At 42.1% G+C, this 26,245-nt stretch overlaps 2 protein-coding genes and 1 long non-coding RNA gene across 3 annotated transcripts in view; 1 reads left to right on the top strand and 2 right to left on the bottom strand.

Annotated features, from left to right (window-relative positions):
- Positions 1–12,310, bottom strand: part of LOC123163488 (uncharacterized) — a 22,366-nt gene extending 10,056 nt beyond the window's left edge. The window contains exons 1-2 of the mRNA XM_044580981.1: positions 12,162–12,310; positions 10,316–11,212 (exon numbers count right to left, since the gene is read on the bottom strand). Coding sequence (XP_044436916.1) covers positions 10,316–11,212 — 897 coding nt within the window. The 5' untranslated portion in view covers positions 12,162–12,310. The remainder of the gene's footprint in view (positions 1–10,315; positions 11,213–12,161) is intronic.
- A 5,381-nt stretch (positions 12,311–17,691) lies between these two features.
- LOC123163472 (uncharacterized) lies at positions 17,692–19,086 on the top strand. Its single transcript, XM_044580980.1, has 2 exons — positions 17,692–18,279; positions 18,456–19,086. The coding sequence occupies exons 1-2, from the start codon at positions 18,244–18,246 to the stop codon at positions 18,849–18,851; spliced, it is 432 nt and encodes a 143-aa protein (XP_044436915.1). The 5' UTR covers positions 17,692–18,243; the 3' UTR covers positions 18,852–19,086.
- Positions 19,087–22,449: 3,363 nt separating this feature from the next.
- LOC123180001 (uncharacterized) lies at positions 22,450–25,757 on the bottom strand. Its single transcript, XR_006490641.1, has 2 exons — positions 25,589–25,757; positions 22,450–23,826 (listed from the first exon to the last, which is right to left on the bottom strand). It is a non-coding gene; the product is annotated as an uncharacterized lncRNA (long non-coding RNA).
- Positions 25,758–26,245: the final 488 nt, after the last annotated feature.

The following is a 26,245-nucleotide window of genomic DNA, read 5'->3' as shown; positions in this document are numbered from 1 at the left end:
TAGTCTATTATATTTGATGATTATAGTTGTATGCTTTATTTAAATATGAGTAGCATGCATGATACATATTAAGGTGTGTCTTTTGCCATGCATGATTACATTGTGAGTTGACATAATTGCATGTTGAGTGAATTGAACTAAGTGGGGCATGCATGGTTACATGGTGAGTTGGCATAGTTGCATGTTAAAAAAATGAAGTTAGTGGGATCAACTATTTAGGTATACTAGATGATACCTCGCGCTTTGCTACGGGAATCAGTTGCAATATATTTAAATGAGATTTGAATGTGTGCAATATAAATATTTAGATTAATACCGCATAATGTATTTGATAATTTATAGTTGTAAAATATTTATTCAGTATAAGTAGAATATAGCTAGAACGGAAATACAAGGCTCCCTCCACTCTAACACCTAGTATAGGGAACCCGCTACGTGGTGGATGTGCAACCCACACTACTTGAGGACCTTCACACTATTGAGGATCACACTCTCATCCAGTGGGGTCAACTAGGATTTCCAATCTTAGCTGGAAAGGAGGGAAACGAAAACTATTTATTAAATATTTCAAAGTTGGTAAACTCTTTCTTGGCTACCTACCACTATACTATGATTATTTTTTCATAGCCATTCTCACCCTCTCATACTTGGTTGCTCCTAGCTTCCTTGCTTTTTTGGCTTCTTAACTCAGTTTACATTGGGTGGTTGAAACCCATATCTATAAATATCACTGGGTGCATGAAAATTACCATCATCTTAATCATCCTACTTCAAATATATATCTTCAATAATTATCTAAAATTTCATACAAGCCCTAGATATTTTTCATACTATAGTTAGAATATATTTCTCTAGAACTTCCCATACTTTGATAGCTCTTCTCCAAAGTATCTCCACATTGGGTTATCCTTTAGTGATCTAGAACCTCTTTCTCAAATATCTCTCCTCATAAATATGACTCCCTCAAATATCTCTCAAAGTTGTACTAAATCAATGAAAATTAATATGCGTTGGAGGGAGTACATAAACTCTACAAGCATCTCAGTTTCCCATAAAGCTTTATCTTTTATATCTTTCATGTGCATGACATTCAGTAAAAAAATTGAACCTTCTCAGATGTTCACAAGTATGCATTGCTTATTTTTGTCACTCCTCCTTAATGCATTCTTTACTGGTGAATTAGCTGTGTCTCGGTGTCTCTATGTCTTTCGTGATCTTCTAGTTTGGTATTTCTTCTTTTCCATACGATGAGGAAGTTCTCTCCGTTTGTCTCTTTGCTAATAGAAGTTTGTTATCTAATCGAGCATGAGAATGGACTAACTATCCACCATGGAGTCACATTCAAGGTGGATCTGGAATTTGGAAAAAAATTCCACTTGGCTTATTCAGAAAAAAATGAGTTGGACATGAATAGTGTTGCAGGTCAGTTGTCCAAGCAATGGGGTGTGGAATTCGACATTGGTCAATCATGATTATTGGTTTCCTAGGGGGTCGAGGAGGTGTGGATCGCTAAACAGGATATTCGATTGGAATATTAGAGGCTCGACACATTGATATCTGTGAGGTGTGAGGCAAGCATGTGACACGGTGACAGACTAGTACACGTGTAGTTAGAGAAGTGAGGAGTGGTGTTGAAGCGGTGATGGCAAGTACCGGGTCCAAGTTGATGACTAAGTCTATCGGGTACTGGGAGATGGACGAGAGTTGATCATGGAGAATTTGAGAGTTGTGGAAAGTATGGAATGTCAAAAGTTTGAAGAGTACATGACCATAAATTCCTTTTTATTCAGTGCACATTCCAAGTGAGGACAAAAGATGCAAAAGTACACGGATTCCTATAGCTGTGGGGCATGTAAAAGACTACCTGAGTAAAGGACGAAACAATTGCAAATTTCATTCTAGATGACTAAACGCAATGGCTGAATTACTTCAAGTTTCATACAAGCAACCAACAAGAGTGATGGTGGTGAGCTTAGGCAATTGTACCCAATATGAGAATTATTCAGTCTCACGCAGACCAGAGAACAAGCTACTAGGGTGACCACACAACAATGTTTCTGAATAGGGTGACTTTATGGTCATGCGTGATGGCCTTGAATGGAGATACTCCGGAAATTTGGAGAGCAAAAGTAAGAGCACAAATGAACTTAGTTATTTTAGGGCAACTCGCTATAATTAAAATAAGAAGGGGGTTACATTTGCATGACTCATGTGAAGTCAAGGTACACTGTGGTTCATGCATGTCGGCTTCAAGATGATGAGGACATATTTTCCAAGGTGTATTTATAGATGTAATATTGTAGAAAGTTTTGCTATTGTCTGACTGGTAATTAGCGGAGGGATAGGTATTTGAGTCATGCACATGTAAGGATGGCCTATTATATAAAGGCGCCACGGGGTAGACAGAATAGGTTAGACGAAGTTGGTAGCAAGCTATAGGTTACAAGAAGGATGGTCAGGTTCTTATGGTAGGGGTGATCGGCTGGCCATGGTAGTTGGTTGGAAATGTTGTCTGATGGCCTCGACGACTTTTGTCATGGGTGTACTATGTTGATTTAGTACATGAGGAGGAGAACCCACAGTCATGCCCTAGGGATAACACATTGATTGTTAAACCTCGTAAACAAACCTCGGTCTAATGTTGTGATGGTTTGTTTTCGCATGATCGATGTGGGCCTCATATTTCCTAACAGGACTAACTAGAAGTCAAGCACATGGATGAGTTAATCGAGCTTAGTCTGGTGGTGTAGAAGTGTTAATACTATAGCCGCTGGAGGGGAAAGTGGAAAAACATAATTAACTTGCTACAAATGTTTGTTGACTGGACATTCAATGAGGGACTATAAGGAAATTCTTCTCTGTGTGGATTTTGGTAAGGGATCCACGTGTTTTAGTGAAAATGTGGGATGTAAAATAAAGTGCCCCGAGTGGTTAATCTGGTAGGAAGTGCTAACGAGGTGTTTCATATGCTAGGTTCGTAGACATGTAGAAAAATAGACAAGGGATCAGTCTAGGGAGGCAGTGAGAATGCGGTGATAGTTATAGAAGGGGAGGTCACAATTGATCAACCTATTCACACTATAGGAATCATCTAATTTGTCATCTGTTGGAAACAGACGGCACAGGCCTGAAAACAGACGGTAAAATTTAGCCGTGAGTTTGCTAATGGCAAAGTGGGTCAGCAAAGCGCTGCTTTGCCGTCAGCAATTCATCGCACTAATGGCAAAGACTTTGCTATCAACCAATCTCCATCTTTGCCGTCAGCCAAAAAATAACAGACAAACAAAATCATGTTTGCCATCAGCCGAATGCAGTCTTTGCCGTCAGCCGGACTAAGTTGCAGGCGACAAAGAATTTATTTTATTTAAAAAACTGATGCTAGGGCGGGGCAGTCGTGGAGGAGAGGCCACAAGTGCCCACAGCAACCTGGCGCCCAACCGCAGAGGTCGATCCAAATTGGATCGAGGAAACAGCCCCGCTCCTGACCTCGCCGGAGCCGAGCTATCCGGCCACCGACGACCCCACTGGAGCTCTGTCGCCCTCTATCTTTCCCTCCTCTTTCTTTCGTATCATTTCTACCTCACCTCACATCACATCTCTCTCTCTCTCTCTCTCGCGCGTGTTTTCTACCACTGCCTAGTGTACTCTGTGGATGCCCAAGCTCATGCCGGTGGACAAACGAGACGAGGACATGGGCGCGGGTGGAAAAACTGGGACAGGGAAGAAGAACTCGTTGACACAGTTCCCTGTCACCCCCGTAGACCCGAGGGAGACACATGGCTGGGGAGGGAGTGGAGGCGTGGAGCTCCTCCTCTACTACTCCGACAAGGTGAGGGAGCTCATTTGTCTCCGGTGGTCGCCAGGAGCGGCAGTCGTGGCAGGATCAGCCTGAGTTTGACGGAAAGGTGAGAGGACGACCATGGGTGAGGACAGGGTGGGGGCACTAGGAGATGCGATGTCGGCGGTGGATCTCACCGGATCTGGCGTCCCCAAGGTTGAAGATGGGTGGCCCGACGGGAATGAAGGTGGGGAGGTGGGCGTCGGGTCGAGATGGAGACATGTGGTGGCTTGGTCCAACAGGAAGGGGAGGTGGGAGATGAGCATTAGGATGAGGAAGAAAGGGGCATGGTGGCGTGTCGTGTGTGGGAGATTTGTGGTGTGCGTGTGGATGCAGCCACATCATCGATCTGTGTGGTGTGCTTTCTCTTTATCGTCTATAAAAAAACACAGACGGTAAAGACATATTTTGTCATCTGTATTTTTTTTACAGATGGCAAAGTGAGCTCTTTGTCGTCTATACTTCTTACAGACGGCAAGGTGAGCTCTTCACCGTCTGTGCTTTTTTACAGACGGCAAAGAGCTAAGTTTGCCATCCGTCAATTTGTCGTCTGTAAGAAAAACAGACCGTAAAGTACATATTTGCAGTCAGTAAAAAAATAATAGATGATAAAGTATGTCTTTGCCGTCTGTAAAAGAAATGGACAGCAAATACGACTTTGTCGTCAGCCCCGATGAAAAGCTAACGCAGAGAGCTCCACAGACGGCAAATTAGCTGATTCCTGTAGTGCGAGGATCTTAAGTTGCAAGTCCCGTTGGTGGTGAATGACAAGCCAGGGAATGTGTATACAAAACGGTGATATTTGACTCAGAGAAAAAAATGTAAGAGATGTTTGACTATCATTTTGGACCAAGGGCAGTAGCATTGTGGTGAATATCTGTAAGTGGAGACCTTAGTAAATAGGTATATACAACAAACTATATTATGTGTGGGTTAAAGTTTCTAGGGTTTCTGGAACTTGAATGCATAAAGATGATTTATGTGAAGTGAGTTCATTGACAGTTTTTTCTTAGAAAAGGAGGTTGAAACCCCCGGCCACGGCATCAAAAGATGCACACATCCATTTTTATTAAATTAGTTTACAACGATCTAGCAAAAATATACATCAAACAATCCGATCGAGGCCACCACTTCATACCTACAAACTCGACGAGGGATGCCATCACAACACCCCAGCATCTAGAACCAGGGTCATCATCAAGCCACTCACATGGCATACGGGGAGCACACATCCGGTCCAGTAGACCCTAACCATGCAGCACATGCACATGCTTCAGATGCCGCCACCACCATCAAGCGGTCAATCCATCTCCAGGGTAGGTATCCGCAATATCCATGCTAGACCAGCCGTCGATGTTGCCATAGCGCCAAAATGTATCAACACCCTGCGTTCGACGGTCTAGAAGCATCCGCCACTGAGACTCCACTATGATGTGCCGCCGAAACCCACCGTCGTCGACGCTATACGTACGATGTCACTCGACCTCTTGACCCCTCCACATACTGCTCCAAAATGATGCCCTCAAGAGGGAGGACAACGCCAAGCATCACCATCATTCGATCCGGAAAACCCAGATCTTAGGGTTTTCCCCGAATAGGTCGATCGAGTAGACGAGAACTGCAAACACTGTAACGATGCATAGACGCCGCCATCGACAGCCAAGACCAGAGTCAGCTCGGTTTTCATCGGAAGTCGTGCCTCCCCTTCGTTGCCGTCGGCAGAAACCGACGGGCTAGATCGGGTCGTATCCGGTCGAAGAAAATGTAACATTGTGACACCTCCATAGGCAACCAAGACCTCCACGGGTAGGATGTAGGGCTGCCACCCCACCCCATCACGACGCGTCGTGGCAGGAGAACGAGCCGCCACCAGCAAGGTATTGCTGGGAAGAAGGATGGTCATAGCCGGAGGTGAGACATGCCACCGAGCTGAGCCACCCCCACCAAATCTTCTCGCCGCCATGGTGGGGACCGTACGCACAAGGACTGACCGGGGCACCCACACAATACTCCACTTGGCGGGGTTTGCCCAACGGCACTCCAGCGGGAGCGAGGAGATTAGAGGAGGCAGCGACTAGGGTTAGTAGTGGGTTTCTCGTGACGTTAGGGTTCGGCCATCTCTATAAGATGGCTAATGGCTAAGGGATGCTCGGTATGTCGATGGAGATGGAGATAGGAATGGTTCCCCTATGGAGATAGATGGTGGTTTGGCGTCATAGAGTTTCTGGCTCCTCTCGTCTCCTGGATGATTTGCATGGTGCTCTGTTACAAATGGGCGTCCAGTTCATTGATTGGTACTGTCTACGTTTGGACGTGGAAGGTTTGATAGTTAATGAAGTGATCCGGACCAATGGGAGTGAATACTGCTAGGATACCCGGTGTTTCTGAACTAACATACTATCCCTATAGTTATAGGACATTTCTGCACATGGAATATGTTGAGGAAGGAGGGAGAATTATTGATGGGGTGGTGGTCAAGCATAGAGAGGGAATGAGAGTGAGTGCAGGAAGAAATAATAAATAGTGGTGGTGAGGGAAGCAAAATTTGATAGAAGACAATGTCACAATGTGGTCAAATGGGAGTGCAAATGGATGGGATCAATGACTATATAAATCAACAATGGTATGGATAAAGAGGGTGAAATCCAGTCAAATGGAGGTGACAAGTAATTGGAATCGATTTAACACATAAGATGATAGCTCATAAAAACATTTGATTTTACAATCGAATAACAAGAGATGATTTGTATACTATCAAGCAAGATACGGCAAGGCCTGATGGTAAAACTATATTAGATGATGAATATAATAACAAGCCTATGAGATAGGGGATCATAAGGTGACTATAAAATTAATAGGAGTATATTTGAAGAGGTTGGCAAAGTGAGGGACCTAATTTTTTAGATTATTCTAGGGGGGTTAGGTTTCAATACACAACATATCTACAAATTTGGCCGGTGAACCACACTATGATGATCAGAACAAGATGGGAAGTGGTAAAGAGGACACAAAACTATCAAAGATGATGCAATGGATAGAGAAATAAGAACAAGCTCGAGGACCAATATGGATGAGAAGATGCTAGACAAGTCATCGAGAGAGCAAAACAAAAGAATATGGACATGGCACAAGAAACCAAAGTTCTGAAAAGCGGATTGACCACGGAGAAGAAAAGGCTACAACTGGTAGTGGTTGAAATCTTTCATTAGAGGAAGGGTTGGAGAACGATGATGAGAAGGATCGCCATCTTATGTGGGCAACATGTCGATGGATCATGTTCTTGTTGTATATGTTGATGCAACATGTTCACATAGTTGGTTGCTATGTAATTATTTGAGTATTTCGATGTGGTGTGTGTAGTTAGTGGCGGCCCTAGCAGTTGAAGCTAGTGATGTCAAAAGCTCAAATATATACATGTATATAGTATTCTTGTACACATGCATATACAATAATTTATAGTTGGGTTGTTCACATAGTTGGTTGTGATATAGTTATTTGAGTTTACGATGTGGTGTGTGTGTAGTAGTAGTTAGTTGTCGTTATGAATTTCTTTGATGTTGAGGCTCTGTTGGTTTCATTGTGAGGCTCAATGTCTTTGCTTGTGAAAAATGACATTGAACCCTACCTTGTATTACCAATTTCATTTCTGAAATGAAATTTTTTCTATGCCCTTTATTGAAAAAGTACGCCTGAAGTTAATTCTTCTATATCATCATCAAGTTGAAGTTCTAAGAAAAACTATTGGCAAAGTTAAAAATTGAAATAAAATCTCCTAGAGTAGCCTTGAAGGTAATATTGGCCGATTTAATATTCTGATGACCAAATCTAATATTACTGTAAATATCCATCAAGTATTTCTTTCCACAATAATTCATGGATACTTGGCATCATTCTGAAGTCATATTAACTAATACTCTCTCCATTCACAAATATAAGATGTTTGGAATATTCCAATATGACCTACATATATCTATTAAAAGTGCCTATACAGTACATCATATATTTGTGAACAGAGGGAGTGATATTTAGTAATTTCTACATATAGTACACTTCATTTTTTATAACCTTTGTGCGAAGATCAAGTTTTACACCTTTTTCATATTACCAAAATCTGACATGTGCTTGGTATTCAATTGTAACATGGAATATATACCCGCACATTTATGTGTCATATACTTTTACTTATTTTACAAGACTAAAAATATTAGGTGAAAATATACACACATTTAATAGTTAGTAATTTAATCATGCAGGACATGAAATATATTATATAGCAAAGATAGGACGGTTCATACATAACATTTAGAAGTTCCCTAAGTATATTTAGTCATATAAAAAATAATATTATTTGAAGGAATTCATCGTACATATTTCTTCTTTTAACATTAAGAATGGGCTGCTTCGATTCCAAACTAATCTTACATTCTCTGGGGTCATATGGTGCTGTGGAAAAAATCCGATCCGCTAATAACATATAGCAGACAATATTACACAATATGTAATGCGGAATTGTGCAACATTATGGCACATCAAAACTATTTCTTTTCATCATCTATTTTTCAGAAAAATAGAGATAAAAATGTGTATAGCGTGACGAAAAATAAAAACAGCTCCCATTGACTAATACTAAATTTAATATGGGCCGCAAAAGAGAACTTAACAAGACTGACCTGAGACAGCGCGGTAACAATATACCGCTTCCATAGCTCGTTATCTTCGATATTATAGGCTGTTATGCCAGCCTGCCCGCCAAGGTGCATCAGCAAGATAGGTGCCCACAGCACCTGCAGACCATATCTGTCATGCTCAGAGACAGAGCTGGGTAGCTGATTATACCTTTTCCGGTTGAAGAGCGTGGCGAGAGCATATATCGCCACGGCATCGCTTCCCAGGAACGCGAGCCAGGTGAAAAATCTGACCCACGGTGGGGCACCTGGCTTGCGGAAGATGGCAAAAATACCGAGGGCGTACTGGAGACCAAGGCTGCCAAGAGTGAGGACTTGGAGCTGCCACTCACCCCACCATTGCACAGCACCTGAGAGAGGCAGCCCCATTCTCTTCTAAAAGCCCCAGCTCTTGCTCACTTATGTTGCTATTTCTGCGAATGGTTTCGAAATGTTCACGTACAGTTTGTCTCTTATATACAGTATGATCGAATGCTACATGCCAGACTGTGAACTTCTTGCCAAGTCCTTACGCCACGGTATCCACGAGACCACGATAACTAAGCTTATTTACTATTCCCTTCTCACACCTAGATATCAACGTCAATGTTTGTCTTTTATATTTGGGGGCAAGTGAATCTATATCGTCCAGGAAGATACGAACGAAACCCACCTGATACGCGTACTGTCGTGTGTGGGAAGCTTCACCGGTCGATTGGCGTTTAGGTTAGTGCCAGATAGTTCGTTACGTTGACAACTTCTTAAGCCCGTTGCTGCTTAATTACAGATCTGATCCTTTAAAATTACCTCGGCCGTGCATTAAGGTTTAATCTAAAAAAAGATTTGATCACACGGTCAACATACCATCTGGTACTTCCCCACCCAGGTCAGGTCCGGTTCCTTTCTACTTGATCCATTCCATTCCATTCTTGGTTGCATGCTTGAATCAAATGCAAACATCAGCACCAGGATTGACAAACAACGAAATCATGTGTACTAGTTGATTTTTTAGTCCTGCAAAATGTTGATGTAGCTTGCTGTGCCTCACTTGACTTCCCTATTTACATCCAAGTTTAAAATTGTTAGCCATTTACAAGGGAACATCTAATTGTTATATCTACACTAGAAAGTACTATCAGATTTAAGAGGAAGAATAGAGACATCTGCAAATCTTCAAAATTGGGCCACGCTCTCATTATGAATAATCAAGACTCCACATTCTCATCCATGATGCATACATGCTGCTGCAATGGCACACAGATTTTGAAAAATGAAGATAGAGGAATACCAAGGGTTCATGGCACACAAGATGTAGTGCTGATGATGGTTATGCAGGTGAATTTTATAATGGTTGTACTCGTATTATCTTTACAACCAGTTACTAACTATAACTATATAGCCATGTTCTTGATCATGGATTATCTTCTCATGGGTGCTGTGTATTAGTGAAGAAACTCATGGTCCTGCACTTCTGCTGTTGCAATTATGTTCTGCAGGTTATGTGTAATAGCTAACAGTGAGGACCACATTCTATGTTTCATGTTGAACTATAATTCTACAAAGCATGACCAGCTGGTCGCAATGCATCAGGTACACACCCTTGACTGTTTGAAGTCAGGAAACGCCATTGTCATGAGACTCATGAGCGCATTTGATGTTCAAGAGTGGATGAAAGCCTCACTTGTACAATTCTAGTGTAGGCATGTAACTCTGCATTCTAAGACAACATCGAGAGCTTCTTGGACACTGCTCACCTTCACCCAACACTGCTCACCTTCACCCAACTTCGAGACTGGAAGTCTGGCTGACACACCTCAAATTCAATCCCTACTGGCTTGATACCACCAATCGTGTTATTATCACATTCACCAAATATTGTTCTCTGTACCAGCAGTAGTGCACCATGAGATTCAACTAGATACGACTCGAAGTAAGAGATGCCACCTTGGATCAACTTTAAGACACAGGGGGCACCATCAAGTAGACGCTCGATCCAAGATACCCTTAACTTGCCATTATCATTGTCCTCTCTGACATTGATTGCCAAAAGGTCGTTGAACTCGTCAATGACATACAACATACCTTCATAAAACATCATATCTATGACCGACCCTATGCTGCCAAGTTCACTCACCAACCATGAGGTTGAACCCGGTTGGCAGTACGCAACAGTGCGAAGAGGCCCAATTTCAACGATGGCAGCAACAACGAGTTCCGAGCACCTGATTACCTTGCGCAGAGATATCGCAGTATCCATCTGTAGCAGAGAACCAGACATGTCTTCATCCAGGACATCACGACCATTAATAATTCCAACAGGCTCATCCACAAGACAGAAAGAAGATAGGTTAGGAAGCGTCAAGGTGATCTCGGAGAAGGGGTCCATTAGGAAACAGGTGCCATTTTGTGCGAAGGCAAGCCAGTCACCGCAGGAGATGCAATAGTTGGCACTGCTGTGGAGCTTGAAGGACTCTTTTGCCCCTTCTCGACAGGGAAGGCCGAAGAAGGTTCCATCAGGGAATGCAAGCCATGGTAAAGGTGGGGGCAGGCAATGCTCTTGTCTGGAGAAGCGCCAATGGTGACATACATCAGCGAAGCGCACATGGTCGGCATGGGAAGGGAGGCGACGAAGGACCAGACCAGCAAGATCTGATGGCAGGGCTGACCATGATTGTGGACGGTGTGTCTGCAGCTTCTTGGCAAACGACATCTGCTTCATAGAAGAAAAGAATACTTGTCAGGCTTTGTATAACAAGATTACCACAAACGAAATCAGGCAGAGAGGGTACATAATTATGTCCAGACCACAAATCTAATGTAATTAACTTGCTTTTACAATTTCAAAGTTTAAGAGGCAATCATCAACAGTATTCTCCTTGTTCATTTCAAGTTTCTTGCCTGATCCGTCCACAGAAAGTCACATCTTTTCCACATTAGTAGGAATTCCAAAACAGGTAATCACATTGCATTGCGTGTTTCCACCGTGAAAAAAAAATGTAGAAACGGTTGAGTTTGTACTATGAGTAGAAGAAATACTCTGTTCTGAAAAAAGAATGATACCCTCTTCTGAATTAAGCTATGAGCTACACTGATGCTTCAGTCAAAATCAAGCAAACCACCTATAATCAACCCGCAATTTATCAACAAAAGTGAGAATTTCAGAGCAGCTAATCAATGCAGTGTGTGTTTCTACTAATGAATCAAGAAATCAAATCTTTGTATACATTTCTGACTTTTTACTATAAGTGGAAGAACTCCTCTGTTCTGGAAAAAACAAACACACCTTCTTCTGAATTACTATAAGCTACCGGCCCAGGGCCGCCCCCTCTTCCCCTCTGGGCGACACTAATCCTAACCCATCAGCGAAAATCAAGCAAACATGTCACGCAGTTCCATCAGAAAAAGTACGGATAGCATGTCGTCAGGCAAGAGGTGAATCAAGAACCCTAACGAAATCGCGTCCGAACAGCTTGGACCAAAATCCTAACAGCGTGACCAGTCCTAACAGCGTGGGCAGTTTGCGTGCGCGGAATCAAGAAGATGGCGGCCGCGGGGACCAGAACCCTAACCAAACTGCAACATCAGGACCTGGAATCGGGAGAGAGCACGAGCTTTGATATGGATCCGCCGAATTAGTTGATAGGAATCTCGGAGTTTACCAGATCTTGAGTCGTCTCCTCGAGGGCGCCTGGCCAGGCCCCGCGCCGTCGCTGCCGGAGTCGCTCCCAGCCTCGTCTCCGGCGGCCATCACTCACGCGAGCTGCCGTGGGAGTGCCGGAATGGGAGTGAACGGAGTGTTAGAGTAAAACGAGATTCAAAGCGAAAGGACAATCAATCCTGGTTTTCATTGATTCTCAAGTATATATACATCTCGAAGAGGTGGGAAGAAGAGGTGTCTGTTTGAAGGCATCCCTCTAGAACAGGTGCCTATTGGCAACAAAAAAAAAAGGGACATGACTCTTCGGGGTTGGACACACTCCTTTAATAATGACTATTCATTAATTAGCATGTGCTAATTAATCTACTAATTAATTCCTAACACTCCCCCTTGTACAACACCGCTCCTTGAATGTTTCATCATTGAAAACTTCTTGTATATAGATCTTCCATCTTGAGAAATCTTCTGTATAATCGAGAGTCTCCCCAAAAACCCTGTGGGAAAAATATGAGGAGAATAGAGCAGATATGTTGCTAAAACTCCTTTAAACCCAATGGGAAAAATAATAAGGAGAAAAAGTGCAACATATAATAATAATTGTCTCCTTGATAACTCATATGAGAAAATCTTTGAGAAAGGAGAAAACTCATTGGTGAGTTTCGAGAACAATAAATATGCTTTGTATACTTTTCTTTAAAAAACCCAGTGGGGAAAAATAGAAAGTATTGCATATGTCGCCTCGTTAAAACCTTTTATGAGAAACTTTGAGGGAACGCTCATAAGGGAAAAGAGTGCGGTCTGATATGTCATTGAAAACTCCTTTAAAACCCAGTGGGAAAAATATAAGGAGAAAATGATATGACATATCATAATAATTGTCTCTTTTAACTCGATATGAGAAAATCCATAGAGTTTAGAGGACAATAAATTTGTCGTGTATACTTTCCTAAAAACCCCGGTGGGGAAAACAGAAAGTATGACATATGATCTCATGTTGATATTACCTCATTAAAAACCTTGATGAGAACCTGTAAAAGTAAACTCATAAAGGAAAAAGGAGTATAATATGATGCTTTGAACGGGAGTAATTCAGGAAGATACTCCCCCTGATACTTGCAAATCCTGAAGTCGTCGAATACCAATTCCAATGAACTTGTTTATGAAATGTTCAAGTTGGTAGAGACTTCATAGACAAATCAATGAGATTGTCACGTGATTTGATTTGCAAGATGAGCAATATAGTGATATTGCTTACTATGTAACCTATTTGCATCCAGACAACACAAGCAACATTATCTTTGAGATAATGGTTGGTGGGTGTAGCCACGAGGTCTGTTTTGAAGACCTTTATGGGATGGCTACCACACCTTGCTGGAACACATGTCTATGATCTAGCATAGTAGGGATCTGATCAATGGATCCAATGATATTGGTGTCCAGATTTCTCTGAAACTGAAAGACTCGGACAAAATGTTTTGATGCCTTGGAGATATCGAAAGATATTCTTGACTTCCAACCAATTGTGTTTGGTGGGTCCAATGGCATAAGGATATGGAACTTTGTGTCCCAATATCTCATTCCATTCAACTCATGGTTTTAATGGATCTTTCTCTACGTCTAGAGAATGAAGCCATGCGAGTTATGGATGTATAAGATTTGTCCACAATGAATTTCTCCAATATATTTTGGATATAGACAACATGGTGTACCATAATGTATGAGTGAAGGTGCTCGAGGTTTTACCCAATCCTTCATCTCAAAACCCGCCATTAATATGATCATGTGCTTCGTAATTGCAGGAGTAATCCCTGTGTATGACAGACATGCATGGGTAATCATTATTGTAGGAGTAATCCTTGTGTATAAGGAACTCACTATGTCGGTTGTACCAAAATGTACCGACAACAATAAGTCATATGGTGACTTATTGGTTTTTACATGGTGTATGTTGTGTTTTGCATTTCGATTCAGAAGTGAGATTCCATTGGGAACCATCTATGTCTAGATCTAGTGATCAACATGGATATGTTATCACTACATCTATCAACTGCATAGATAGATGATTTTGTACTGCCAATGATATAAGTTATCGGAATGAGATTTCACCTCTGGAGAAGAGTTGGGTATCTGCGTGAACCCTTGTGCTACAATACTTGCTCTATGTTTCACCACCTCGTTGTTCTCAATTCTGTTTCTAGAAGAAAACTGGTGTAGGTATTGCTTATGTGAATACCTTTCCCTTTATTGAGCAAGATTATTTCTACCTAGATTATACCATTTGCTCGAGTTCAGTCCGAGTGTTGTTCGCACTTCGCCATGACCATGGTCTTTGGACCTGAATCATGTGAAAGGTTTTTTCAATCTAGCTAGTTGAGAAATGTATGTCGACAATTGTAGACTTCCGGTTATATGTTTCTCCAGAATCTATATATCAATATAGAGTTGATGGAAATATCGTTACCCATGGCGACTGTTCGCAATTTCTAATGCGGTTGAGTCAGGTATGTCGATGTCCCGGTCATTGTGTGCACTATGACCTGGGTTGCCCGTCCACTGGGTGTATACTACCCATTAGGTGTCTGCCAACGTGAAATTGACTTGCATTTACTGATTCAGAGGCCTCGATATCCTTGCTTGCCAGAAGCCGAATCCTGATGTACTATTGCCATACTTCTCCCCCTATTGCTGTGAAGGGGAGTTGAGTGGTTTTGTTGGTACCTCCACTCTTTCGGGCATATTTTGGCAGGATTGTAGGATTATGTGACACCTTTATTTTTAGTAAATGAATCTGGCAGGTTATTTGCAATGTGTTGCAAATCTTCTGAACGTATGGTTCAGATCTTTGAGTACGTGGACTTGAGGCAGAAATGTGTTGAGCATTCCACTAATTTCCTGGCATTATGTATGATACTTGAAATCTCCCCCTAATGCCTGGAAATGTTCCTCACTGAATCAACATACTGACCTTGATTAACTACCCATGTGAGGGGCATGAGGTATTGACGGTTATACAGTTATTCCTCACATAGATCCCAAATATATGTTGAGGGGCCAATGATGTTGTCAGGGTGGTGATATCGGTATGCAACCGAATTACCGCAGATGGGAAATACTTGGTAGATTTCCACGTTTCAAAGATAGAGGGGAATAACATTATGCAGTTTGGTCATGAGCGTGTAAAACTGCATGACTCCAACGTAAAGTTGGTAAGTTGCAATTATGAGGTTAAGATCATGGAATGAGCTTAATTCTTTGGATAAAGGATTCTACTAAACCAGTTTGAGTCTAGACATATAGGACAAAGTGTTAAACTTCAATCCTAGGGCCATAGTGAAGGCACGCAAGGAGAATTCTACAACGTTGTCCATTCAATTTTGATTGTAATTGATGTTCAGGATAATGAGCCAATGATTTCATGTGGATAAAGCACACACTTAAGACCATCATGTAGATATGTCATTTAGAACCATGGAATACCTGAATAGTCTACTCAATGGTTGGGAAGAGCCATTTACCTCAACTTGATGCATTTAAGGTGTCTGAGTGGTTCAGCATACACTTTAAGGTGTGCGAGCCTTAAAATTTGCGTCCCTGTGTCACATGTAGTGCACACAAAATCCAAATATTGTTAGAATTTAGCATCAAAATAATCATAAGCCATTGGAATTGCTGATAGTTTCAGTTTCAACCCAATGTCAATGATGACCAAAGCAGAAATGTCAAGTTTGTCATGCAAAAGACACTATGGAAAACTATCTCGTACGCAACATGTGCTACGGGTTTTGTCGTATGTGTAGTACAACCCAGATGATACATAGAGAATGTGCTTGCCATATCCGTCACATATGGTAAAGAGAAGTTAGTCCTCTTTGTTGTCATCATAAGTTTCGCTATGGAAACTATTTTGACGGATACCTCTATAGTTTAGTAGGGTACGAGTTAAACCCGGAAGCAATAAAGTATCCTGACGTTACTTGAGTACCCACAGGGACAGTAAATATGATTTGAGTTGAGCCAACAAATACCCCATCGCGTCTAGCGATTTTAAGATATCTCCTTTCTCTCAACAAGAGTGGAAACATTTCACCTCCCTGAGTATAGAGTTCGTGGTGCATATGTCCACAAGGCACAAATCATCTTTCATTAGATTGACCCCCATAAAAATCTATATATATACTTAAAAATTCTCAATATGAAAATCACTGTCAGATATATAGAATACATACAAATGTATTTGTACCAAAGTGCTGATACAATATATTGTGATATACAATATATGATGACAACAATAATCATGTTCATATAATGGACATAATAAATAAATCACTAAGGAGATTGAGAGACTAACTGAAGTCTCCAAACGTATCTATTTAGGTATACTCAACCAACATGTTCTTTGTGTGAGCAAGGTCCTCTGGCTGATGGAGAGTCATGGTGTTGCTCGGTCCGAGTGGAACATCATGCGAACAACCAGTTCCATTTGCAATGTGTGGGTGAAGGTTGAAGTTGGATTCAAACCTTTTCCCTTGGGATCCTTGGCATCTTGGGATTTCTCATGCTATCCCACGGGACAAGACGGATCTTGATGTCCATGACCCACATAGCGTAGTTGTGGCCATTAAGGGCGAGTGACTCAAATTTTTTTAGCCATCGGTTACTTGTATGGGTAAACCAAAGATAATTAATTTACGGATGATAAATTAAGGACCATCATGGTTGATGTTGTAATGAACTTTGCAAAATTAATGGATATTTCAAGGAGTTAGCTTGAAACCATTAGTGTGAACTTCAAAATGCATGGGAGAGCACAATGTTGAGCAATCATAATGTCAAATATGGAATGTTGGCTTAAACAGTAGTGGTGATAATCTGCAAAGCAGTAGATCTACACACTACCTTGTGATCCCAATACATCACTGTGAAGAAATCACTAAGAATTTTGCATATCAATTCTTACTCGCATTAAGCCAAAAAGGCTCAAGTAAGATGAATTGATTTTTATTTTGCAAGAAATTGAAAATCTCAATTGCAAATAATAGATGTAATTAATCTCAACATGTAGAATAACATGGAAATATATTACATCATAGTTTATTCTGGAGTACAAGGTACTCTACAGTTATACAGTACTAATGTAGTGGATAATAATGATGTTGCAAACTTGATCCTCAAGTGAAAAACTTGAATTGGATAGACCTCAAATTAAATGAGATCTTCTATCAAATTGCAAGATAATTCAGCGCAAATTAATATTTTGCGAGAGAAAATTGATCTCAATCACAATGAGATTATTTTGCGAGAAAAAAAATCTCAATCGCAAATCAATATTGGTATGCGAGAAAACATAATCTTAATCGCAAAACAATGTCGTTGTACTAATAGGACATGTTATAGGGATTGCTAAAAAGCAAACATATTGAACATGCCACATATAATAACCACATATTTTTGTGCAAATATTGGCCTGGACCACTGATTTAGCCTATTTTGCAAATTCCTGTAAATACAGGGATCTTAATGCAAACTGGCAAAGAGATAAGGTTATCTCTGTGTTTCTCCCGTGCGGTTCCAATGGGGAAAAAAACACCATTACCATCGCCGCCGCTTTGGCATACCGGCCAGGGCTGCGTCACGCGCGCCTGAAGTCTGGCGCCATGGGCAGGCAGCTTTGAGCCGCCGCGGCTGTCGTTCCTGAGGGCGCTTGGAGCAACCACGACGGAGGGAGACGCACAGGGAGAAACGGCGTCGGGGCCGGAAAGAGGCCGCGTGGGCTTGAAGCCGTCCCGAGGCCGAGTATCTCACCGGGGCCGACGGCTGTGGGCGCACCGGGAGGAGTAGCGTCAAACGTCGGGCACGCTTCGGTCTGGGAGTCGCCTCCACTGTCGGGAAGTCCCGCCGGAGGACGCTGATGCGCCGCGGTCCGGGCCGAGCGCCATGGCTGGCTGCGTGCGTGCAGGAGGATGCTGCCTCTGCTGCAGGGTGGGGAGCACCGTCGTCCCTGGCCGTGCGTGGCGGCAGATCGCGCCTACTGCCGGAGGCGAGCACTCCGCCGTACAAGCCTGAGCGCATAAGGCGCCGTGCACATGGAGATGGCCGGCCTCTCTCCAAGGAAGACACCGGTGAGGATCAGATCAACATGATTTTCTCTTTGCATATGTGTTGATTCAGTGAAGTGATTCTCGCCCATGCGCATGAAAAGAAAAAATGCAGTCACTAATTAGATGGTTAGGTCCTCAATTAATCAAAGAGAGAGCTAAATCAAATCTGTTTTCTTTGATCGATGTCCCCTGTACAGGACAACGTGGTCGCTGCGTTCAGCGCCGACGATGGCCGGGAGCGGGTTCCCGGCCCTTGCCGATGGGGAGGCCGAGAGCCTTTAGCCGCGAGGAGCCATGACGGCAGGAGCGGCGTTGAGGCCGACGGCGTCCACCACGCCCGGGAGCGTTGCGGCCATGGCCATGCATCACGGTCTCGCCGGCGTCTTTTAAGCGCAGGCGCCATACACGCTAGGGTATTTGAGGACTGGCCGAGGCCTGCCGATCTGCGCCAGATGCAGGACGAGGGCGGCGGCGTCTGCCGGGGAGCGTCGCTGCTGCTCTTCGAGACGTCGCCGGCCTCGGTCTTCCACCGTTCCGTGTCGCCCCATGAGGCCGATACTCGCTCTGTCGAGAGCGTGCTGATAACGTGTTAGAGTAAAACGAGATTGAAAGCGAAAGGACAATCAATCCTGGTTTTCATTGATTCTCAAGTATATATACATCTCGAAGAGGTGGGAAGAAGAGGTGTCTGTTCGAAGGCATCCCTCTAGAACGGGTGCCTATTGACAATAGAAAGAGAGAAGGGACATGACTGTTCGGGATTGGACACATCCCTTTACTAATGACTATTCATTAATTAGCATGTGCTAATTAATCTACTAATTAATTCCTAACACGAAGAACTGAGGAAGGAAGCCGGCCGTGTGTACAACAAAGTGGATTGATTGTGGGCTATGGATTATTGGGCCTGCCGGCCTATCTTTCGTCTGGCTAGGTTGAAACCTCCTGATACCCATGTTAATAAAAAAATCAAATTTAAATAGCCTAAAATATGTTAATCAAATTTAAATGTTTTTATTATTTTCAAAATTGTTTGTGAATGTTCCCAAAAACATGGTTCCACAATCTCTCAATTTCAGATGCAAATCAAACTACAGTTATAGAAACAAATGAAAAGATAAATTATTCAATTTTCTTTTATTTGTTTCTATATGTGTATTTCAAGTTTGTATTTGATACTTCTAGAACTTATGGACACATGTTTTCTGAACGCCCCTAATTTTTTGATTTTTTAAATTTTTTTGCAAAGGTCACAACCTTTGGAATGTTGGATATGCTGGGAGCACGGATCGAAGTATGGGCTCGGGAGCAGGCAAGTTGTGAACGTCTTTTTCTTTTTGAAACGGAGGCATAAGATTTTCCTCATCCATTAATTAAGAATGAGTTTAGAGTTTCTTTTACAAACAAAAGTGAAAGCAAAATACAAGGTCACTACTCTCGCGGCATTATATTTCCCAAGTGCTGACGCAAAGCCTAGCTTCAATCTTGATGTTGAGGAGGATGATGGATGGATGTGTGGATTTATGTTGAAACACCCTAGCATAGTGAGGGACGCGATCGCCTTCCGGTTTGCCATATTCTTCTCGGACATATTGATCCACCAATCCTTAATGAAACGCTCCACACTCCAACGAGAAGTGCCCATGTCGTCGAGGTTGAGCCACGCCATGATCATGCCCCAAAGTCGCTTAGCGAACCAACACATGAAGAAGAGGTGGTCCACCGATTTCTCAGTTTGCTTACAAAGAGGGCATAGGCCGCAATTTGGCCATCCACGTCTTTGAAGCCTATCCGCCGTCCAAATCCGTTTTTGAATTGCTAACCAAGCGAAGAAGTCACGAAGGTCTTATTCTAATATGTTCTTTTACAAAAAGGTTTTTGGAGCAACTTTTCATTGAAATGTAGGAGAAGTTGTGGCCAAAGATGAAAAACACACACCCTCGGATGTGCAACAACAGGTTGCAACATCGTCACCCTACCGGTCTGGTTCTAATATGTCAATGAAGGTCTCAGGGCTACAACATATTGATCTCTTATTATAAATATTGCTTTTGGATACACTTTAAGTGATGGTGATAATATTTAATGATTATTATTCTGATTTTATGTTGAATGGTCCTCGAATTAATTTTCACCGAGGGCAATACAACGGTGAACCTGGGTGCGCGCCCACCCAAATTGAAAAAAGTTTATAAAATTAGTCAAATATTTTTAATTTTTTTTTATAACATTCATGGTTTAGCATAATGCTCACGTTTAAAGTTTTGGAACAAAATGAGTTATGCATATTCCAAGCAAAATACAACATAATCAATACTATATAAAAGCTACTATTCCGGTTTTTTGCATGGTAGCTGCAAACTTTTTTTCCGCTCAGAATACGACATGATTCATTTTGCCCAGATACTATAAACATGAGTATTATACTAGACTATGTTTGCCGCAATTTTTTTTCCATTTTTTTAGTATTTTAAATCTTTTTTTTAATTGAGTGTGCGTAGACCCATGTCCCAAAAATCTACACGGCACCAAGGGCCCCTAAAGTCTCAGGCCGGCCTTGCCAACAAGCTTCTGATAGGACTTACCTGCATTTATACTTCTATAAGAGCAATGTAAGTATGTAAATGTGCCAACATGTTTGTATTTTTTTTAGTAAAACAACCGAACTATTTTCTTGAAATAACTAAAAGAAAATCATACATAATGTCTACCACGCTTAAACTAACAAACAAACTTTTAGGATAGTCTTGCTAATGCACGGTTTGACGTTTAGTCCACACACGGATAGTCTAGCTTATAATTCAACCATCGAGATCAAATTTGTCAGGTGGCACCTTCCATTTCTGTATCTTGCATGTTATGGTCAAATTTTTATTTAGGCACAAACGCATGCCAAGAAGACCCAGCGTTTCACTCTCCCTCTTCTTTGCATCAGTAGTGGGAAGGTCTGGTTTTGCGGTGATTGCGGTCATTTCCTCCACGGTGTCACCATCTGTTTCTTGCCTCTCTTTGTTACTTGGAAGTTTAATCTGGTTCTTGTCTTGAACGCTGTTTGCCTCAAAGGAATTCAGTCCGAATCTTGTCATCAGTTTTTCTCACCTGACACAGCTAGTATGCAACAGCATTTGCAGGTGCCCGTCGCATGATTGCGCAGCAAGTGATCCCTGATCCCTCCTAATAACTCACGAATGATTGCGCAGCGAGTGATCCCTGATCCCTGATCCCTCCTAATAACAGCATGTTGCAAAATGTAAATCAGCAAATCTTGAATTCATTGTTTTTTTAAGTTTTCCTATACGAATGAAATAGAACAGTTACTCTAGCACAACACCGCAATAACTCACGATGGAACCATTTTCCTTCAAAATTATAGGGAGCGCAAGATTCTTTTGGATACAAAACAGAAAATATATGCGAAGTCTGCAAGAGTGGCTTTACTTTTTCCCGTTGGGAGACATTAACAGTTGCGCAGCATCCCATATAAATGAATTCAGATTTCGCATGGTTTGTACAAAATTCATAGTTGAGGTAGGTGAGAATTGACATAGTGCCATAAAACCTTTTCAGGAATTTACATAGGTAGGCGAGTCATGTCCTGACTTGTGAATACTCCCTCCCTTCGAAAATACTTGTCGAAGAAATGGATGTATCTAAATGTATTTTAGTTCTGGATACATCCATTTTTATCCATATCTCCGACAAGTATTTCCGGACGGAGGCAGTACTTATCAATGTAGATCCTGAATTATAGAATGGGGGCATATTCAAAGACGGTGCCTACACAAAGTAATGTTACAAGGTGATGACTTGAAAAAAGGGAAACCATTGCCTTGGTGCCAGATTATATAAAGAAAAAGAAAAGGATCTAGTGAAAATTTGAGCACCAAAGACATACTATGCACAGGCGTGCAACTCACATGATTTAAACTTGTGCCAACTTACAACATGTCATTATTCCATAAACCTGAAAACAAAGACATGCATTGTTTATATATAGGCAATGCAATTCTGGAAAGAAAAAGGGAATCCAGTTTGGAAGCCCAAGAAATGAAATCCAATAGCTGAGCAAGAAGGTACTGTAAATATGATGGCCCTACAGACCCGTACCAAGAAAACAACTCCACTAACAAGAACAGAGAAAAATTTAACATGGTGAGCACTGCAAAGAACATGTGAAATTCAGTTTAGATAGAAATAAATTGAAATTCTTCTAGATAGCTTAATTGCAGAGCACAAGCATCAACTTCCAAGTAGGATTACAATACCCTTCCAGTTGCAACATGCAAAAGCTGACACAAAACAAACACATGCTACATCCAAATGAAACACCCAGTTAACAATGCTCACGTCCACAGCTCAATGATCCGCCAAAGCGTCACTCATATGGAGGAAAATATCTATCTCAGCATTTTGACGTCCTTGCATGCTACTGTCGGCAGTGATATGAAGAAACAATTTCCATCTCGCATGTCATATACGGCACAAGAACTTGGCGCATCCTTCCAGAACCAGTCACAGCTGCCATCATCCAGGAAGTAGATGGAATCCCCCTTCAGGTTGTACTGAGACACGTCAACAGATCGGGATAAACTTTGGCTGACGAACAACGCCTGATCATCCCCAATACTGCTCACCTTTACCCAACTTCGAGACTGGAAGTCTGACTGAAACACCTCGAGTTCAATCCCTACTGGCTTGGTACCACCAATCGTGTCATTATCCCATATACCATATATTAATCTCCTTACCCACAGTAGTGCACCATGAGATTCAACTAGGTACGGATGAACATAAGTGCCGCCACCTGAGATCAATTTAAGGACAGAGGGGGAACCCTCAAGTACACGCTCGACCCGAGAAACCCTTAACTTTCCATTATTACTGTCCTCTTCGACATTGATTGCCAAAGATTATTGAAAAAGTCAATGATATACAACATACCTTCATAGCACGTGATGTCCATGACAAACACTTTGCTGCCAAGTCCACTCACCAGCCATGAGGTTGAACCCGGTTGGCAGTATGCAACAGTGCGAAGAGGCCCAATGTCAATGATGGCCGCAACAAGGAGTTCCGAGCACCTGATCACCTTGTGCAGAGATACCGCAGTATCCATGTGTTGCAGAGGACCAACCATATCTTCATCCAGGACATCACGGCCATTAATAATTCCAACAGGCTCGTCCACAAGACAGAAGGAAGATAGGTTAGGAAGCGTCAAGGTGACCTTGGAGAAGGGATCCATCAGGAAACAGGTGCCATTGTGTGAGAAGAGAAGCCAGTCACTGCAGGACATGCAATAGTTGGCACTGATGGGGAGCTTGAAGAACTCTTTCACCCCTTCTCCACGAAGGCCAAAGAAGGTTCCATCAGGAATGCAAGCCATGGTAAAGGTGGGGGCAGGCAATGCTCTTTTCTGGAGAAGCGCCAATGGTGACATACAGCAGCGAAGCGCACACGATCGGCGTGGGAAGGGAGGCGACGAAGGACCAGACCAGCAAGCTCTGAAGGCAGGGCTGACCATGATTGTGGACTGTGTGTCTGCACCATCTTGCCCAACGACATTTGCTTCATAGAAGAACAGAATACTTGTCAGGCTTGTATCACAAGATTACCAAAACAAGATCAGGCAGAGAGAGTAAATAACATGTCCATACCACAAATCTAATGCGTGATCCATATGCATCCACAATTTCAATATTTAAGAGGAAATCATCAACATGGTTCTTTTTGTTCATTTCAAGTTTCTTGCCTGATCAGTTTTCCGAAAGTTGAATCTTTCCACGCAAGTAGGAAATCCGGAACAGCCAATCACATCGCATTACGTGTTCCCACTCATAAATAAAAATAATTAAATCTAGAAATGATTGAGTTTGTTCTGTAAGTGGAAGAAACACTGAAAAACAAAACATAGCCTCTTCTTAATTAATAAGGTACGAGCGACACTTATCCTTCAGTGAGAATCGAGCAAAACACCTCTAATCAATCCCCAATTTATCATCACAAATGATAGTTCCAGAAAATCTATCACACTGCATTGTGTGTTTCCACTCATGAATCGAAAAATCAAATCTTCGTATATTTTTTAGTTTGTAATATAAGTGTAAGAACTCTGTTCTGGAAAAACAAAATACACCTTCTGAATTAAGCTACAGGCCAAGGGGTGAGGCTACCCCCTCTTCCCCTCGGGGCGATACTAATTCTAATCCATCAGCGAAGATCAAGAAAACATGCCATGCAGTTCCATCAGATAAGCATCACAAGGTCACAACGCCACCTCGTACGGATGAACCCTAACGAAATCGCGTCGGAACAAGCAGGTTCTGATTTTGCAGTCGTAAAGCGTGGGCAGTTTGCGTGCGCGGAATCAAGAACACGGCGGCAACGGGGAACAAAATCCTAACCAAACCAAACATCAAAACCTGGAATCAGGAGAGAGCACAAGCCCTCAGCTCCGCCAAATTAATTAATACAATCTCAGAGCCGGAATACAGAATACTTGTCAGGCTTTGTATAACAGGATTACCACAACTAGATCAGGCAGAGAGGGTACATAATATGTCCATACCACAAACCTAATGTGTGATCCCTATGCATCCACAATTTCAATATTTAAGAGGAAATCATCGACATGGTTCTTTTTGTTCATTTCAAGTTTCTTGCCTGATCAGTTTTCAGAAAGTCGAATCTTTTCCAGGCAAGTAGGAAATCCTGAACAGCTAATCACATTGCATTAATTACGTGTTTCCACTCATAAATAAAAATAATTAAATCTAGAAAGGATTGAGTTTGTTCTATAAGTGGAAGAAACACTGAAAAACAAAAGTTAGCCTCTTCTTAATTAAGCCACGAGCGACACTTACCATTCAGTGAAAATCGAGCAAAACACCTCTAATCAATCCCCAATTTATCATCACAAGTGAGAGTTCCTGAACAGCTAATCACATTGCATTTGCGTGTTTCCACTCATGAAACGAAAAATCAAATCTTTGTTCTGGAAAAACTCCTCTGTTCTGGAAAAACTAAATACACCTTCTTCTGAATCCTAATCCGTCAGCGAGAATCAAGCAAGCATGCCACGCAGTTCCATCAGAATGATCAGATAAGCATCACAAGGTCACAACGCCACCTCGTACGGTACGGATGAACCCTAACGAAATCGCGTCGGAACAAGCAGGTTCTGATTTTGCAGTCCTAAAGCCTGGGCGGAATCAAGAACACGGCGGCCATGGGGACCAAAACCCTAACCAAACCACAACATCAGGACCTGGAATCTCAGAGTTTAATAGGAAAATCCGCCGAATTAGTTGAGAGGAATCTCGGAGTTTACCAGATGTTGAGTCGTCTCCTCGAGGGCGACCTGGCCTGGCCCCCCGCCGTCGCCGCCGGAGTCGCTCCCGGCATCGTCTCCGGCGGCCATCACTCACGCGAGCTGTGGGTCGTGGGAATGCCGGAATGGGAGTGAGCGGAGAAGTGAGGAAGGAAGCCGGCAAAGTGGACTCGTTGTGGGCTTTTGGATTATTGGGCCCGCCGGCCTACCTTTGTCTGGCTAGGTTGAAACCTGATACTTCCATGTTAATCAAATTTAACCCCCTCAAAAGAAATGTTAATCAAATTTAAATGTTTTGAAATTTTAAAAAATGGTTTGTGAATGTTCCCAAAAACATGTTTCCACAATCCCTAAAATTCCAAATGCAAATCAAATTACAGTTATAGAAACAAATAAAAAAAATAAATTATTCAATTTTCTTTTATTTGTTTCTATATGTGTATTTCAGGTTTCGATTTGAAACTTTTATTTAGAACTTATGGACACATGTTTTGTGAACGTTCCTAACTTTTTTAAAAAAATTGAAACATTTTTCGGAGGTCACAGCCTTTGGGACGTTGGATATGATGGGAGCACGGATCAGAGCATGGGCTCGGGAGCAGGCAAGTCGCGAAGGTCTAGTTCTAATATGCTTTTTTACGAAAAGGTTGTCGGAGC

The sequence above is a fragment of the Triticum aestivum genome, chromosome 1D (genome assembly GCF_018294505.1).
Source record: "Triticum aestivum cultivar Chinese Spring chromosome 1D, IWGSC CS RefSeq v2.1, whole genome shotgun sequence".
Taxonomy (NCBI): domain Eukaryota; kingdom Viridiplantae; phylum Streptophyta; class Magnoliopsida; order Poales; family Poaceae; genus Triticum; species Triticum aestivum.
Note: the sequence above shows the minus strand (reverse complement) of the source record. Positions and strands in the feature narration are given on the sequence as shown.